The 14945-nt window shown below is 49.8% G+C and overlaps 1 protein-coding gene across 1 annotated transcript in view; it reads left to right on the forward strand.

Moving 5' to 3' along the window:
- The window catches only part of LOC137361974 (double C2-like domain-containing protein alpha), a 134358-nt gene that overhangs the window by 114959 nt on the left and 4454 nt on the right, over positions 1-14945 (forward strand). Inside the window, exons 3-8 of the mRNA XM_068026572.1 lie at positions 2511-2585; positions 6830-6939; positions 8531-8657; positions 9180-9227; positions 14184-14335; positions 14849-14930. Coding sequence (XP_067882673.1) covers positions 2511-2585; positions 6830-6939; positions 8531-8657; positions 9180-9227; positions 14184-14335; positions 14849-14930 — 594 coding nt within the window. The remainder of the gene's footprint in view (positions 1-2510; positions 2586-6829; positions 6940-8530; positions 8658-9179; positions 9228-14183; positions 14336-14848; positions 14931-14945) is intronic.

Genomic DNA, 14945 nt, shown 5'->3' on the forward strand with positions numbered 1-14945 from the left:
CAGTGACTGCTATTCTATATAATATACATAGGGACTGCTATTCTCTATAATATACACAGTGACTGCTATTCTCTATAATATACACAGGGACTGTTATTCTCTATAATATACACAGTGACTGCTATTCTCTATAATATACATAGGGACTGCTATTCTCTATAATATACACAGTGACTGCTATTCTCTATAATATACACAGGGACTGTTATTCTCTATAATATACACAGTGACTGCTATTCTCTATAATATACACAGGGACTGTTATTCTCTATAATATACACAGTGACTGCTATTCTCTATAATATACACAGGGACTGTTATTCTCTATAATATACACAGTGACTGCTATTCTCTATAATATACACAGTGACTGCTATTCTCTATAATATACATAGGGACTGCTATTCTCTATAATATACACAGTGACTGCTATTCTCTATAATATACATAGGGACTGCTATTCTCTATAATATACACAGTGACTGCTATTCTCTATAATATACACAGGGACTGCTATTATCTATAATATACACAGGGACTGCTATTCTCTATAATATACACAGGGACTGTTATTCTCTATAATATACACAGTGACTGCTATTCTCTATAATATACACAGGGACTGCTATTCTCTATAATATACACAGGGACTGCTATTATCTATAATATACACAGGGACTGTTAATCTCTATAATATACACAGTGACTGCTATTCTCTATAATATACACAGGGACTGCTATTCTCTATAATATACACAGGGACTGTTAATCTCTATAATATACACAGTGACTGCTATTCTCTATAATATACACAGGGACTGCTATTATCTATAATATACACAGGGACTGTTAATCTCTATAATATACACAGGGACTGTTATTCTCTATAATATACACAGTGACTGCTATTCTCTATAATATACACAGGGACTGCTATTCTCTATAATATACACAGTGACTGCTATTCTCTATAATATACACAGGGACTGCTATTCTCTATAATATACACAGTGACTGCTGTTCTCTATAATATACACAGTGACTGCTATTCTCTATAATATACACAGGGACTGCTACTCTCTATAATATACACAGGGACTGTTATTCTCTATAATATACACCGGGACTTCTGTTCTCTATAATATACACAGGGACTGCTATTATCTATAATATACACAGGGACTGTTAATCTCTATAATATACACAGGGACTGTTAATCTCTATAATATACACAGTGACTGCTATTCTCTATAATATACACAGGGACTGCTATTATCTATAATATACACAGGGACTGTTAATCTCTATAATATACACAGGGACTGTTATTCTCTATAATATACACAGTGACTGCTATTCTCTATAATATACACAGGGACTGCTATTCTCTATAATATACACAGGGACTGCTATTCTCTATAATATACACAGTGACTGCTATTCTCTATAATATACACAGGGACTGCTATTCTCTATAATATACACAGTGACTGCTGTTCTCTATAATATACACAGTGACTGCTATTCTCTATAATATACACAGGGACTGCTACTCTCTATAATATACACAGGGACTGTTATTCTCTATAATATACACCGGGACTTCTGTTCTCTATAATATACACAGGGACTGCTATTATCTATAATATACACAGGGACTGTTATTCTCTATAATATACACAGTGACTGCTATTCTCTATAATATACACAGGGACTGCTATTCTCTATAATATACACAGTGACTGCTATTCTCTATAATATACACAGGGACTGCTACTCTCTATAATATACACAGGGACTGTTATTCTCTATAATATACACCGGGACTTCTGTTCTCTATAATATACACAGGGACTGCTATTATCTATAATATACACAGGGACTGTTAATCTCTATAATATACACAGTGACTGCTATTCTCTATAATATACACAGGGACTGCTATTATCTATAATATACACAGGGACTGTTAATCTCTATAATATACACAGGGACTGTTATTCTCTATAATATACACAGTGACTGCTATTCTCTATAATATACACAGGGACTGCTATTCTCTATAATATACACAGTGACTGCTATTCTCTATAATATACACAGGGACTGCTATTCTCTATAATATACACAGTGACTGCTATTATCTATAATATACACAGGGACTGTTATTCTCTATAATATACACAGGGACTGCTATTATCTATAATATACACAGGGACTGTTATTCTCTATAATATACACAGGGACTGCTGTTCTCTATAATATACACAGGGGCTGTTATTCCCTTTATTCCCTCATCGCCCATCAGCTATCCATCTCCTTCTTGAATATTCTCCAAGACTGTTACCCCCCCCCCCACCCCCCCACCTCTCCCCTCCCCTCCTCCCCCACCGTGCTCGAGACCATTTTCCCATTCCGACCCCCAAAGGCACCTCAAACAGACAGTACCTTGCACACCTCCCATTGGCTGCTCTCTAACCAATGCTTGTCTGTTCTACTTTGATTGACAGGGTTTGAAACCAATGGATTTCAACGGTTTGTCCGACCCCTATGTTAAGATCCACCTCCTGCCAGGTGCCTGCAAGGTAGAACCTGCATCGAAATGTCATCGCCCGGTCCCCACGATCAGACCCAGACTGCACGTCCCTGACCTGAAGTGTTAACCCTCCCTCAGCAACAGAGAAGAGGGAGAGAAAGATAGAAGAGGAAAGAGAGAGAGTGAGTGGGGGGGCAATGAAGAGAGACAGAGAGGAGAGAAAGAATGAGAGACAGAGAGCGACAGAGAGAGTGGGAAAACGCAGTAGACAGACAGAGAGAAGGGACAGAAAAGGAGAGACAGAATAAAATGTGAGGGAGTTAGAGATGGGCACAGAGGGAGATACAGAGTGATAGACTGATTAGAGAAACAGAGAAAGAGAGACAGAGGGAATGAGGGGGAGAGAGACAGAGAAAGGGACAGAGAGAGAGACAGAGTGAGAGAGACAGACAGACAGAGACAAAGAGAGACAGAGAGAAACAAAGAGACAGAGAAAAAGAGAGAGAAAGAGAGACAGAGAGAGGGTGAAAGAGAGAGAAGGAGAGAAACAGCGAAAGAGAGAGAGACAGACAGAGAGAGAGAAAGATAAAGAGACAGAGAGCGAGAGAGAGACAGAGAAAGAGAGACAGAGAGAGGGAGAGACAGAGAGAAAGAAAGAGAGAGAGGGAGTGACAGAGAGAAACAGAGAGAGAGCGACAGAGAGACAGAGAGAGGGAGAGAGAGAAAGAGACGAGAGTGAGAAAGAGACAGAGAGAGAGAGACAGAGAGACAGACAGAGGGAAAGAGAGAGAGAGAGACAGAGAGAGATGGAGAGAGGGAGAGAGAGAGAGAGAGAGAGAGACAGAGAGAGAGAGCGAGAGAGAGAGACAGAGAGAGAGAAAGAGAGATTTTGTGAGTGGGGTGGATAGGTTTGGAGAGACGGAGGGAGTGTAACCGAGCTTGGATATGAAGCAGAGATTGTGAGTAATGAGACTGGGTGTGTGTTGAATCTCTGCGGAGTAAATATTACAAATTGAAATGGTTTGTTCAGGTGGTGAGGAACAAGCTTAATGGAACAGAACCATGAACTGAACAAAAAGTAATTTCTTTCCAATTATTCAGCTTGTCGCTTACCGACAGGAACACGATGTGCAGATTAATTTAATCAATTCAGCTGTGAAACCTTTTACAAACACAGTGTACTACCATCCATCATCCAGAACACACACAGCCATTCCTATCAACATTCAGCTGAGGGATTTAAAAAATCAGTCACGCAGAATGTCATCAAACACTCCCAGGACAGGTACAGTACGGGGGTTAGATACAGATTAAAGCTCCCTCTACACTGTCCCCATCAAACACTCCCAGGACAGGTACAGTACGGGGGTTAGATGCAGAGTAAAGCTCCCTCTCCACTGTCCCCCATCAAACACTCCCAGGACAGGTACAGTACGGGGGTTAGATGCAGAGTAAAGCTCCCTCTACACTGTCCCCCATCAAACACTCCCCAGGACAGGTACAGTACGGGGGTTAGATACAGAGTAAAGCTCCCTCTACACTGTCCCCCATCAAACACTCCCAGGACAGGTACAGTACGGGGGTTAGATACAGAGTAAAGCTCCCTCGACACTGTCCCCCATCAAACACTCCCAGGACAGGTACAGTACGGGGGTTAGATACAGAGTAAAGCTCCCTCTACATTGTCCCCATCAAACACTCCCAGGACAGGTACAGTACGGGGGTTAGATACAGAGTAAAGCTCCCTCTACACTGTCCCCATCAAACACTCCCCAGGACAGGTACAGTACGGGGGTTAGATACAGAGTAAAGCTCCCTCTACACTGTCCCCATCAAACACTCCCAGGACAGGTACAGTACGGGGGTTAGATACAGAGTTAAGCTCCCTCTACACTGTCCCCATTAAACACTCCCCAGGACAGGTACAGTACGGGGGGTTAGATACAGATTAAAGCTCCCTCTACACTGTCCCCATCAAACACTCCCAGGACAGGTACAGTACGGGGGTTAGATACAGAGTAAAGCTCCCTCTACACTGTCCCCATCAAACACTCCCAGGACAGGTACAGTACGGGGGTTAGATACAGAGTAATGCTCCCTCTACACTGTCCCCATCAAACACTCCCCAGGACAGGTACAGTACGGGGGGTTAGATACAGATTAAAGCTCCCTCTACACTGTCCCCATCAAACACTCCCAGGACAGGTACAGTACGGGGGTTAGATACAGAGTAAAGCTCCCTCTACACTGTCCCCATCAAACACTCCCAGGACAGGTACAGTACGGGGGTTAGATACAGAGTAAAGCTCTCTCTACACTGTCCCCATCAAACACTCCCAGGACAGGTACAGTACGGGGGTTAGATACAGAGTAAAGCTCCCTCTACACTGTCCCCCATCAAACACTCCCAGGACAGGTACAGTACGGGGGTTAGATACAGAGTAAAGCTCCCTCTACACTGTCCACATCAAACACTCCCAGGACAGGGACAGTACGTGGGTTAGATACAGAGTAAAGCTCCCTCTACACTGTCCCCATCAAACACTCCCAGGACAGGTACAGTACGGGGGTTAGATACAGAGTAAAGCTCCCTCTACACTGTCCCCCATCAAACACTCCCAGGACAGGTACAGTACGGGGGTTAGATACAGAGTAAAGCTCCCTCTACACTGTCCCCATCAAACACTCCCAGGACAGGTACAGTACGGGGTTAGATACAGAGTAAAGCTCCCTCTACACTGTCCCCATCAAACACTCCCAGGACAGGTACAGTACGGGGGTTAGATACAGAGTAAAGCTCCCTCTACACTGTCCCCCATCAAACACTCCCAGGACAGGTACAGTATGGGGGTTAGATACAGAGTAAAGCTCCCTCTACACTGTCCACATCAAACACTCCCAGGACAGGGACAGTACGGGGGTTAGATACAGAGTAAAGCTCCCTCTACACTGTCCCCATCAAACACTCCCAGGACAGGTACAGTACGGGGGTTAGATACAGAGTAAAGCTCCCTCTACACTGTCCCCATCAAACACTCCCAGGACAGGTACAGTACGGGGGTTAGATACAGAGTAAAGCTCCCTCTACACTGTCCCCATCAAACACTCCCAGGACAGGTACAGTACGGGGTTAGATACAGAGTAAAGCTCCCTCTACACTGTCCCCATCAAACACTCCCAGGACAGGTACAGTACGGGGGTTAGATACAGAGTAAAGCTCCCTCTACACTGTCCCCCATCAAACACTCCCAGGACAGGTACAGTATGGGGGTTAGATACAGAGTAAAGCTCCCTCTACACTGTCCACATCAAACACTCCCAGGACAGGTACAGTACGGGGGTTAGATACAGAGTAAAGCTCCCTCTACACTGTCCCCATCAAACACTCCCAGGACAGGTACAGTACGGGGGTTAGATACAGAGTAAAGCTCCCTCTACACTGTCCCCATCAAACACTCCCAGGACAGGTACAGTACGGGGGTTAGATACAGAGTAAAGCTCCCTCTACACTGTCCCCATCAAACACTCCCAGGACAGGTACAGTACGGGGGTTAGATACAGAGTAAAGCTCCCTCTACACTGTCCCCATCAAACACTCCCAGGACAGGTACAGTACGGGGGTTAGATACAGAGTAAAGCTCCCTCTACACTGTCCCCCATCAAACACTCCCAGGACAGGTACAGTACGGGGGTTAGATACAGAGTAAAGCTCCCTCTACACTGTCCCCCATCAAACACTCCCAGGACAGGTACAGTACGGGGGTTAGATACAGAGTAAAGCTCCCTCTACACTGTCCCCCATCAAACACTCCCCAGGACAGGTACAGTACGGGGGTTAGATACACAGTAAAGCTCCCTCTACACTGTCCCCCATCAAACACTCCCAGGACAGGTACAGTACGGGGGTTAGATACAGAGTAAAACTCCCTCTACACTGTCCCCATCAAACACTCCCAGGACAGGTACAGTACGGGGGTTAGATACAGAGTAAAGCTCCCTCTACACTGTCCCCCATCAAACACTCCCAGGACAGGTACAGTACGGGGGTTAGATACAGAGTAAAGCTCCCTCTACACTGTCCCCATCAAACACTCCCAGGACAGGTACAGTACGGGGGTTAGATACAGAGTAAAGCTCCCTCTACACTGTCCCCATCAAACACTCCCAGGACAAGTACAGTGCGGGGGTTAGATACAGTGTAAAGCTCCCTCTACGCTTTTTAACCGATTAGGGAGCAGGAAGCTTGTCTGTTCAGCTGTGTGAACGATGTTCATGATATTTAAACTCCCCCAGGGTAACAAGCTGAAGACAAGAACATTGCGAAATACATTGAACCCCACATGGAATGAAACCTTGACTTATTACGGCATCACAGAAGAGGATATGATTCGCAAAACGCTCAGGTGAGACAGGGACCTGAACCCGGAGAGAGTCAGAGGCTGGGAATCCTGCAGTGAGTAACTCACCTCCTGACTCCCCAAAGCCTGTCCACCATCTACAAGGCACAAGTCAGGAGTGTGATGGAATACTCTCCACTTGCCTGGATGGGTGCAGCTCTAACAACACTCAGGAAGCTCCACACCATCCAGGACAAAGCAGCCCGCTTGATTGGCACCCCATCTACAAACATTCACTCCCTCCACCACCGACACACAGTGACAGCAGTGTGTACCATCTACAAGATGCACTGCAGCAACTCACCAAGGGTCCTTCGACAGCGCCGCCCAAACCCGCGACCTCTACCAACTAGAAGGACAAGGGCAGCAGACGCATGGGAACACCCCCACCTGCAAGTTCCCCTCCGAGTCACACACCATCCCGACTTGGAACTATATCGGGCTTTAATCCCAGTCAGGACAGTGCTGTGGGTAGGGAGGGTTGTAGGTAGGGAGGAGTGCAGAGATCTCGGAGGGTCGTAGGGTCTGGAGGAGGTTACAGAGATAGGGAGGGTTGTAGTGACTGGAGGAGGTTACAGAGATAGGGTGGGTTGCAGGGACTGGAGGAGGTTACAGAGATAGGGAGGGTTGTAGGATCTGGAGGAGGTTACAGAGATAGGGAGGGGTGTAGGGGCTGGAGGAGGTTACAGAGATAGGGAGGGTTGTAGGGACTGGAGGAGGTTACAGAGATAGGGAGGGGTTGTAGGGACTGGAGGAGGTTACAGAGATAGGGAGGGTTGTCGGGACTGGAGGAGGTTACAGAGATAGGGAGGGTTGTCGGGGCTGGAGGAGGTTACAGAGATAGGGAGGGTTGTAGGGACTGGAGGAGGTTACAGAGATAGGGAGGGTTGTCGGGACTGGAGGAGGTTACAGAGATAGGGAGGGTTGTCGGGGCTGGAGGAGGTTACAGAGATAGGGAGGGTTGTAGGGACTGGAGGAGGTTACAGAGATAGGGAGGGTTGTAGGGACTGGAGGAGGTTACAGAGATAGGGAGGGTTGTAGGGGCTGGAGGAGGTTACAGAGATAGGGAGGGGGGAGTGAGGGGCCATGGAGGGATTTGAAAACGAGGATGAGAATTTTAAAATCGAGGTGTTACCGGACCGGGAGCCGGTGGAGGTCAGCGAGCACAGGGGGTGACGGGTGAACGGGACTCGATGAGAGTTCGGACACTGGGGAGGGGGATCAGCAGGAGTTTTGGGATGAGCTGAAGTTTCCAGAGGGTGGAATGTGGGAGAGCCTCGGGAATGGTCGAGTCTGGAGGAGAACGAAGGCACGGGTGAGGGTTTCAGCAGCCGATGAGCTGAGACAGGGGCGGAGTCGGGGCGACGTTCCAGAGGTGGAAATAGACAGTGTCAGTGACGGTGAGGATATGTGGTCGGAATCTCATCGCGGGGGGTTAAATCTGACACCGAGGTTGTGAACAGTCTGGGTTCAGACTGAGACAGTCACCAGGGAGAGGGACGGAGTCGGTAGCTGGGGAATGGAGTTTGTCCTGGGAGGGCTGCAGTGGGTGGGTTTGCCAATCTGAAACTCAGCCCATTCCCGGTTTCCTCCTCAGGATCTCGGTCTGCGATGAAGACAAGTTGAGTCACAACGATTTTATTGGAGAGACGAGAGTGCCCCTGAGAAAACTCAAAGTCAATCAGCGCAGACACTTCAATATGGTCCTGGAGAGACACCCGCCGGTGAGGAGGGAGAAGGGAAGAGGGAGGGAAGGATGGGAGGAGGGGAGAGGAGAGTGAGGGTCACTGGCTGTTTCCCACTCACCATCAACAGAGCCCAACCCAATCCATCGCCAGCCCAGAACTGAGCCCGCCTGTGAGGACCAGTACCCCCGGGGAGAGTCGGTGCCCGTGGGGGACCCGTACCCCCGGGGAGAGTCGGTGCCCGTGGGGGACCCGTACCCCCGGGGAGAGTCGGTGCCTATGGGGGACCCGTACCCCCGGGGAGAGTCGGTGCCTATGGGGGACCCGTACCCCGGGAGAGTCGGTGCCTGTGGGGGACCCGTACCCCGGGGAGAGACGGTGCCCGTGGGGGATCCATACCCAGGGGAGAGTCGGTGCCGGTGGGGAACTGTACCGCGGGAGAGTCGGTGTCCGTGGGGACCCGTACCCTGGGGGAGTCGGTGCCCATGGGGACCCGTACCCGGGCAGGGATTTGAGCAAAACCCGTTGACTGTGTCTTAATATTCCACTCTCCATCTATAGCTGGCCTCTCCATCAACAATGAGGGGGATCTCCTTCTACCTGAAAGAGGTAAGGTGAAAAAATCAGCAATGGGCTCTCTCTCAGGGTGATATCTGTACACTGACTGGTGTCTCTCAGTCCCCTCTCTCTCAGGGTGATATCTGTACACTGACTGGTGTCTCTCAGTCCCTCTCTCTCTCAGGGTGATATCTGTACACTGACTGGTGTCTCTCAGTCCCTCTCTCTCAGGGTGATATCTGTACACTGACTGGTGTCTCTCAGTCCCTCTCTCTCTCAGGGTGATATCTGTACACTGACTGGTGTCTCTCAGTCCCCTCTCTCTCAGGGTGATATCTGTACACTGACTGGTGTCTCTCAGTCCCCTCTCTCTCAGGGTGATATCTGTACACTGACTGGTGTCTCTCAGTCCCTCTCTCTCAGGGTGATATCTGTACACTGACTGGTGTCTCTCAGTCCCCTCTCTCTCAGGGTGATATCTGTACACTGACTGGTGTCTCTCAGTCCCCTCTCTCTCAGGGTGATATCTGTACACTGACTGGTGTCTCTCAGTCCCCTCTCTCTCAGGGTGATATCTGTACACTGACTGGTGTCTCTCACTCCCCTCTCTCTCAGGGTGATATCTGTACACTGACTGGTGTCTCTCAGTCCCCTCTCTCTCAGGGTGATATCTGTACACTGACTGGTGTCTCTCAGTCCCTCTCTCTCAGGGTGATATCTGTACACTGACTGGTGTCTCTCAGTCCCCTCTCTCTCAGGGTGATATCTGTACACTGACTGGTGTCTCTCAGTCCCCTCTCTCTCAGGGTGATATCTGTACACTGACTGGTGTCTCTCAGTCCCCTCTCTCTCAGGGTGATATCTGTACACTGACTGGTGTCTCTCAGTCCCTCTCTCTCAGGGTGATATCTGTACACTGACTGGTGTCTCTCAGTCCCCTCTCTCTCAGGGTGATATCTGTACACTGACTGGTGTCTCTCAGTCCCTCTCTCTCAGGGTGATATCTGTACACTGACTGGTGTCTCTCAGTCCCTCTCTCTCAGGGTGATATCTGTACACTGACTGGTGTCTCTCAGTCCCCTCTCTCTCTCAGTGTGATATCTGTACACTGACTGGTGTCTCTCAGTCCCTCACTCTCAGGGTGATATCTGTACACTGACTGGTGTCTCTCAGTCCCCTCTCTCTCAGGGTGATATCTGTACACTGACTGGTGTCTCTCAGTCCCTCACTCTCAGGGTGATATCTGTACACAGACTGGTGTCTCTCAGTCCCCTCTCTCTCAGGGTGATATCTGTACACAGACTGGTCTCTCTCAGTCCCTCTCTCTCAGGGTGATATCTGTACACTGAAAGGTGTCTCTCAGTCCCTCTCTTAGGGTGATATCTGTGCACTGACTGTTGTCTCTCAGTCCCCTCTCTCAGGGTGATATCTGTACACTGACTGGTGTCTCTCAGTCCCTCTCTCTCAGGGTGATATCTGTACACTGACTGGTGTCTCTCAGTCCCCTCTCTCTCAGGGTGATATCTGTACACTGACTGGTGTCTCTCAGTCCCCTCTCTCTCAGGGTGATATCTGTACACTGACTGGTGTCTCTCAGTCCCTCTCTCTCAGGGTGAGATCTGTACACTGACTGGTGTCTCTCAGTCCCCTCTCTCAGGGTGATATCTGTACACTGACTGGTGTCTCTCAGTCCCCTCTCTCTCAGGGTGATATCTGTACACTGACTGGTGTCTCTCAGTCCCTCTCTCTCAGGGTGATATCTGTACACTGACTGGTCTCTCTCAGTCCCTCTCTCTCAGGGTGATATCTGTACACTGAAAGGTGTCTCTCAGTCCCTCTCTTAGGGTGATATCTGTGCACTGACTGTTGTCTCTCAGTCCCCTCTCTCAGGGTGATATCTGTACACTGACTGGTGTCTCTCAGTCCCTCTCTCTCAGGGTGATATCTGTACACTGACTGGTGTCTCTCAGTCCCTCACTCTCAGCGTGATATCTGTACACTGACTGGTGTCTCTCAGTCCCCTCTCTCTCAGGGTGATATCTGTACACTGACTGGTGTCTCTCAGTCCCCTCTCTCTCAGGGTGATATCTGTACACAGACTGGTGTCTCTCAGTCCCCTCTCTCTCAGGGTGATATCTGTACACTGACTGGTGTCTCTCAGTCCCTCTCTCTCAGGGTGATATCTGTACACTGACTGGTGTCTCTCAGTCCCCTCTCTCTCAGGGTGATATCTGTACACTGACTGGTGTCTCTCAGTCCCCTCTCTCTCAGGGTGATATCTGTACACTGACTGGTGTCTCTCAGTCCCCTCTCTCTCAGGGTGATATCTGTACACTGACTGGTGTCTCTCAGTCCCTCTCTCTCAGGGTGATATCTGTACACTGACTGGTGTCTCTCAGTCCCCTCTCTCTCAGGGTGATATCTGTGCACTGACTGTTGTCTCTCAGTCCCCTCTCTCTCAGGGTGATATCTGTACACTGACTGGTGTCTCTCAGTCCCTCTCTCTCAGGGTGATATCTGTACACTGACTGGTGTCTCTCAGTCCCCTCTCTCTCAGGGTGATATCTGTACACTGACTGGTGTCTCTCAGTCCCCTCTCTCTCAGGGTGATATCTGTACACTGACTGGTGTCTCTCAGTCCCTCTCTCTCAGGGTGAGATCTGTACACTGACTGGTGTCTCTCAGTCCCTCACTCTCAGCGTGATATCTGTACACTGACTGGTGTCTCTCAGTCCCCTCTCTCTCAGGGTGATATCTGTACACAGACTGGTGTCTCTCAGTCCCCTCTCTCTCAGGGTGATATCTGTACACTGACTGGTGTCTCTCAGTCCCTCTCTCTCAGGGTGATATCTGTACACTGACTGGTGTCTCTCAGTCCCCTCTCTCTCAGGGTGATATCTGTACACTGACTGGTGTCTCTCAGTCCCCTCTCTCTCAGGGTGATATCTGTACACTGACTGGTGTCTCTCAGTCCCCTCTCTCTCAGGGTGATATCTGTACACTGACTGGTGTCTCTCAGTCCCTCTCTCTCAGGGTGATATCTGTACACTGACTGGTGTCTCTCAGTCCCCTCTCTCTCAGGGAGATATCTGTACACTGACTGGTGTCTCTCAGTCTCCTCTCTCTCAGGGTGATATCTGTACACTGACTGGTGTCTCTCAGTCCCCTCTCTCTCAGGGTGATATCTGTACACTGACTGGTGTCTCTCAGTCCCCTCTCTCTCAGGGTGATATCTGTACACTGACTGGTGTCTCTCAGTTGCCTCTCTCTCAGGGTGATATCTGTACACTGACTGGTGTCTCTCAGTCCCTCTCTCTCAGGGTGATATCTGTACACTGACTGGTGTCTCTCAGTCCCTCTCTCTCTCAGGGTGATATCTGTACACTGACTGGTGTCTCTCAGTCCCCTCTCTCTCAGGGTGATATCTGTACACTGACTGGTGTCTCTCAGTCCCTCTCTCTCAGGGTGATATCTGTACACTGACTGGTGTCTCTCAGTCCCTCTCTCTCAGGGTGATATCTGTACACTGACTGGTGTCTCTCAGTCCCCTCTCTCTCAGGGTGATATCTGTACACTGACTGGTGTCTCAGTCCCCTCTCTCTCAGGGTGATATCTGTACACTGACTGGTGTCTCTCAGTCCCTCTCTCTCAGGGTGATATCTGTACACTGACTGGTGTCTCTCAGTCCCTCTCTCTCAGGGTGATATCTGTACACTGACTGGTGTCTCTCAGTCCCTCTCTCTCAGGGTGATATCTGTACACTGACTGGTGTCTCTCAGTCCCCTCTCTCTCAGGGTGATATCTGTACACTGACTGGTGTCTCAGTCCCCTCTCTCTCAGGGTGATATCTGTACACTGACTGGTGTCTCTCAGTCCCTCTCTCTCAGGGTGATATCTGTACACTGACTGGTGTCTCTCAGTCCCCTCACTCTCAGCGTGATATCTGTACACTGACTGGTGTCTCTCAGTCCCCTCTCTCTCAGGGTGATATCTGTACACTGACTGGTGTCTCTCAGTTGCCTCTCTCTCAGGGTGATATCTGTACACTGACTGGTGTCTCTCAGTCCCTCTCTCTCAGGGTGATATCTGTACACTGACTGGTGTCTCTCAGTCCCTCTCTCTCTCAGGGTGATATCTGTACACTGACTGGTGTCTCTCAGTCCCCTCTCTCTCAGGGTGATATCTGTACACTGACTGGTGTCTCTCAGTCCCTCTCTCTCAGGGTGATATCTGTACACTGACTGGTGTCTCTCAGTCCCTCTCTCTCAGGGTGATATCTGTACACTGACTGGTGTCTCTCAGTCCCCTCTCTCTCAGGGTGATATCTGTACACTGACTGGTGTCTCTCAGTCCCCTCTCTCTCAGGGTGATATCTGTACACTGACTGGTGTCTGTCATTCCCTCTCTATCTCTCTGCCGCTCTCTCATTCTCTCTCATTCTCTCTCTGTCTCTCTCTCTCTCTGTCCCTGTCTCTGTCTCTCTCTCTCTCTCTCTCTCTGTCCCTGTCTCTGTCTCTCGTTCTCTCTCTCTCTCTCTCTCTCTCCCCCGCCTGTGATCCTCTCTCTCACAGCTGTGCTCTATGATTCACTCTCTCCGTGATCAGTTTTGCCTCGGAGCCTGATAATTATTTGTGGCAGTGCATCCAGGAATGACAGGCTGTCAGGGAGTCCCCCCGAGTCGTGGTCTGGAGAATCTCCAGTCCCGCGTCTGTCATTAACCCTCCCGTTGCTGAACAGAGAGATCCCAGGCTCCGGCCTGTGATGATTCGGCCTGATCTCACACCCGCTGTGCGGTACTGACTCCCACACCGGGGGCAGCAAGATCCCAGGCTCCGGCCCCACCCCCCCCAGACCCGTCTGCAGTTCTGTTGTTCTGTGTAACGTTATATCGACTCCCTTCGGCTGTATGTCACTAATTCTTACTCTTCTCTCTCATCCTCTCTTCCTCCGTCCCCCTCCCCTCCCTCTCTCCCGCCCTCCCTCCGCGCTCTTCCTGCCGCCCGACAGCTGGACAATGACCAGCAGCTGGAGGAGCGAGGTCGGATTCTGATTGGTTTACAGTACTGTTCCCTGCGCTGCGGCCTGCTGGTCTCTATCCTGCGCTGTGCTCACCTGGCTGCCATGGACGCCAATGGTTTCTCCGACCCGTACGTCAAGACGTAGGTATCACCTAACAGGGGGTGTTTACACCGTTAAACAGCCCACCCTGCACCGGGAGGTGCCCCCCCGGGTAACGCGGCGCGGATTTAGTTCAGAGCAAATGGTGTTTCAATAATTTACTTGAGTTTATTTTTGGTGATGTAACGGAGAGGGTTGACGAGGGGGAATGCGGTGGATGCGGTGTACGTGGACTTCCGAAAGGCGTTTGAGAAAGTGCCACACGACAGGCTTGCCAGCCAATGGAATCAGAGGGAATCGCGGCAGCACGGACACGAAACGGGCTGAGTGGCAGGAAAGAGAGCCGTGGCGAAGGGGGCACGGGAACAGTGGGATCGTACTGTGCGTGTCAGGGCGGCGGGATCTTGCAGCGTGTGTTGGGGCAGGAGGGTCGCACTGTGCGTGGGAGGGGCAGTGGGAACTCGCTGCGCGTGGGCAGGGCGGTGGGATCTTGCTGTGCCCCCCCCCCCCTCCATCGCTGTCTCTGACTCTGTGACTCCCTTCCCCGGTTCCAGGTACCTGAAACCTGATATTACCAAGAGGTCGAAACACAAAACAGCCGTGAAAAAAAAGACCCTGAACCCAGAGTTTAACGAGGTGAGAGGGAGGGAG

Source organism: Heterodontus francisci, unplaced genomic scaffold (assembly GCF_036365525.1).
Source record: "Heterodontus francisci isolate sHetFra1 unplaced genomic scaffold, sHetFra1.hap1 HAP1_SCAFFOLD_518, whole genome shotgun sequence".
Taxonomy (NCBI): domain Eukaryota; kingdom Metazoa; phylum Chordata; class Chondrichthyes; order Heterodontiformes; family Heterodontidae; genus Heterodontus; species Heterodontus francisci.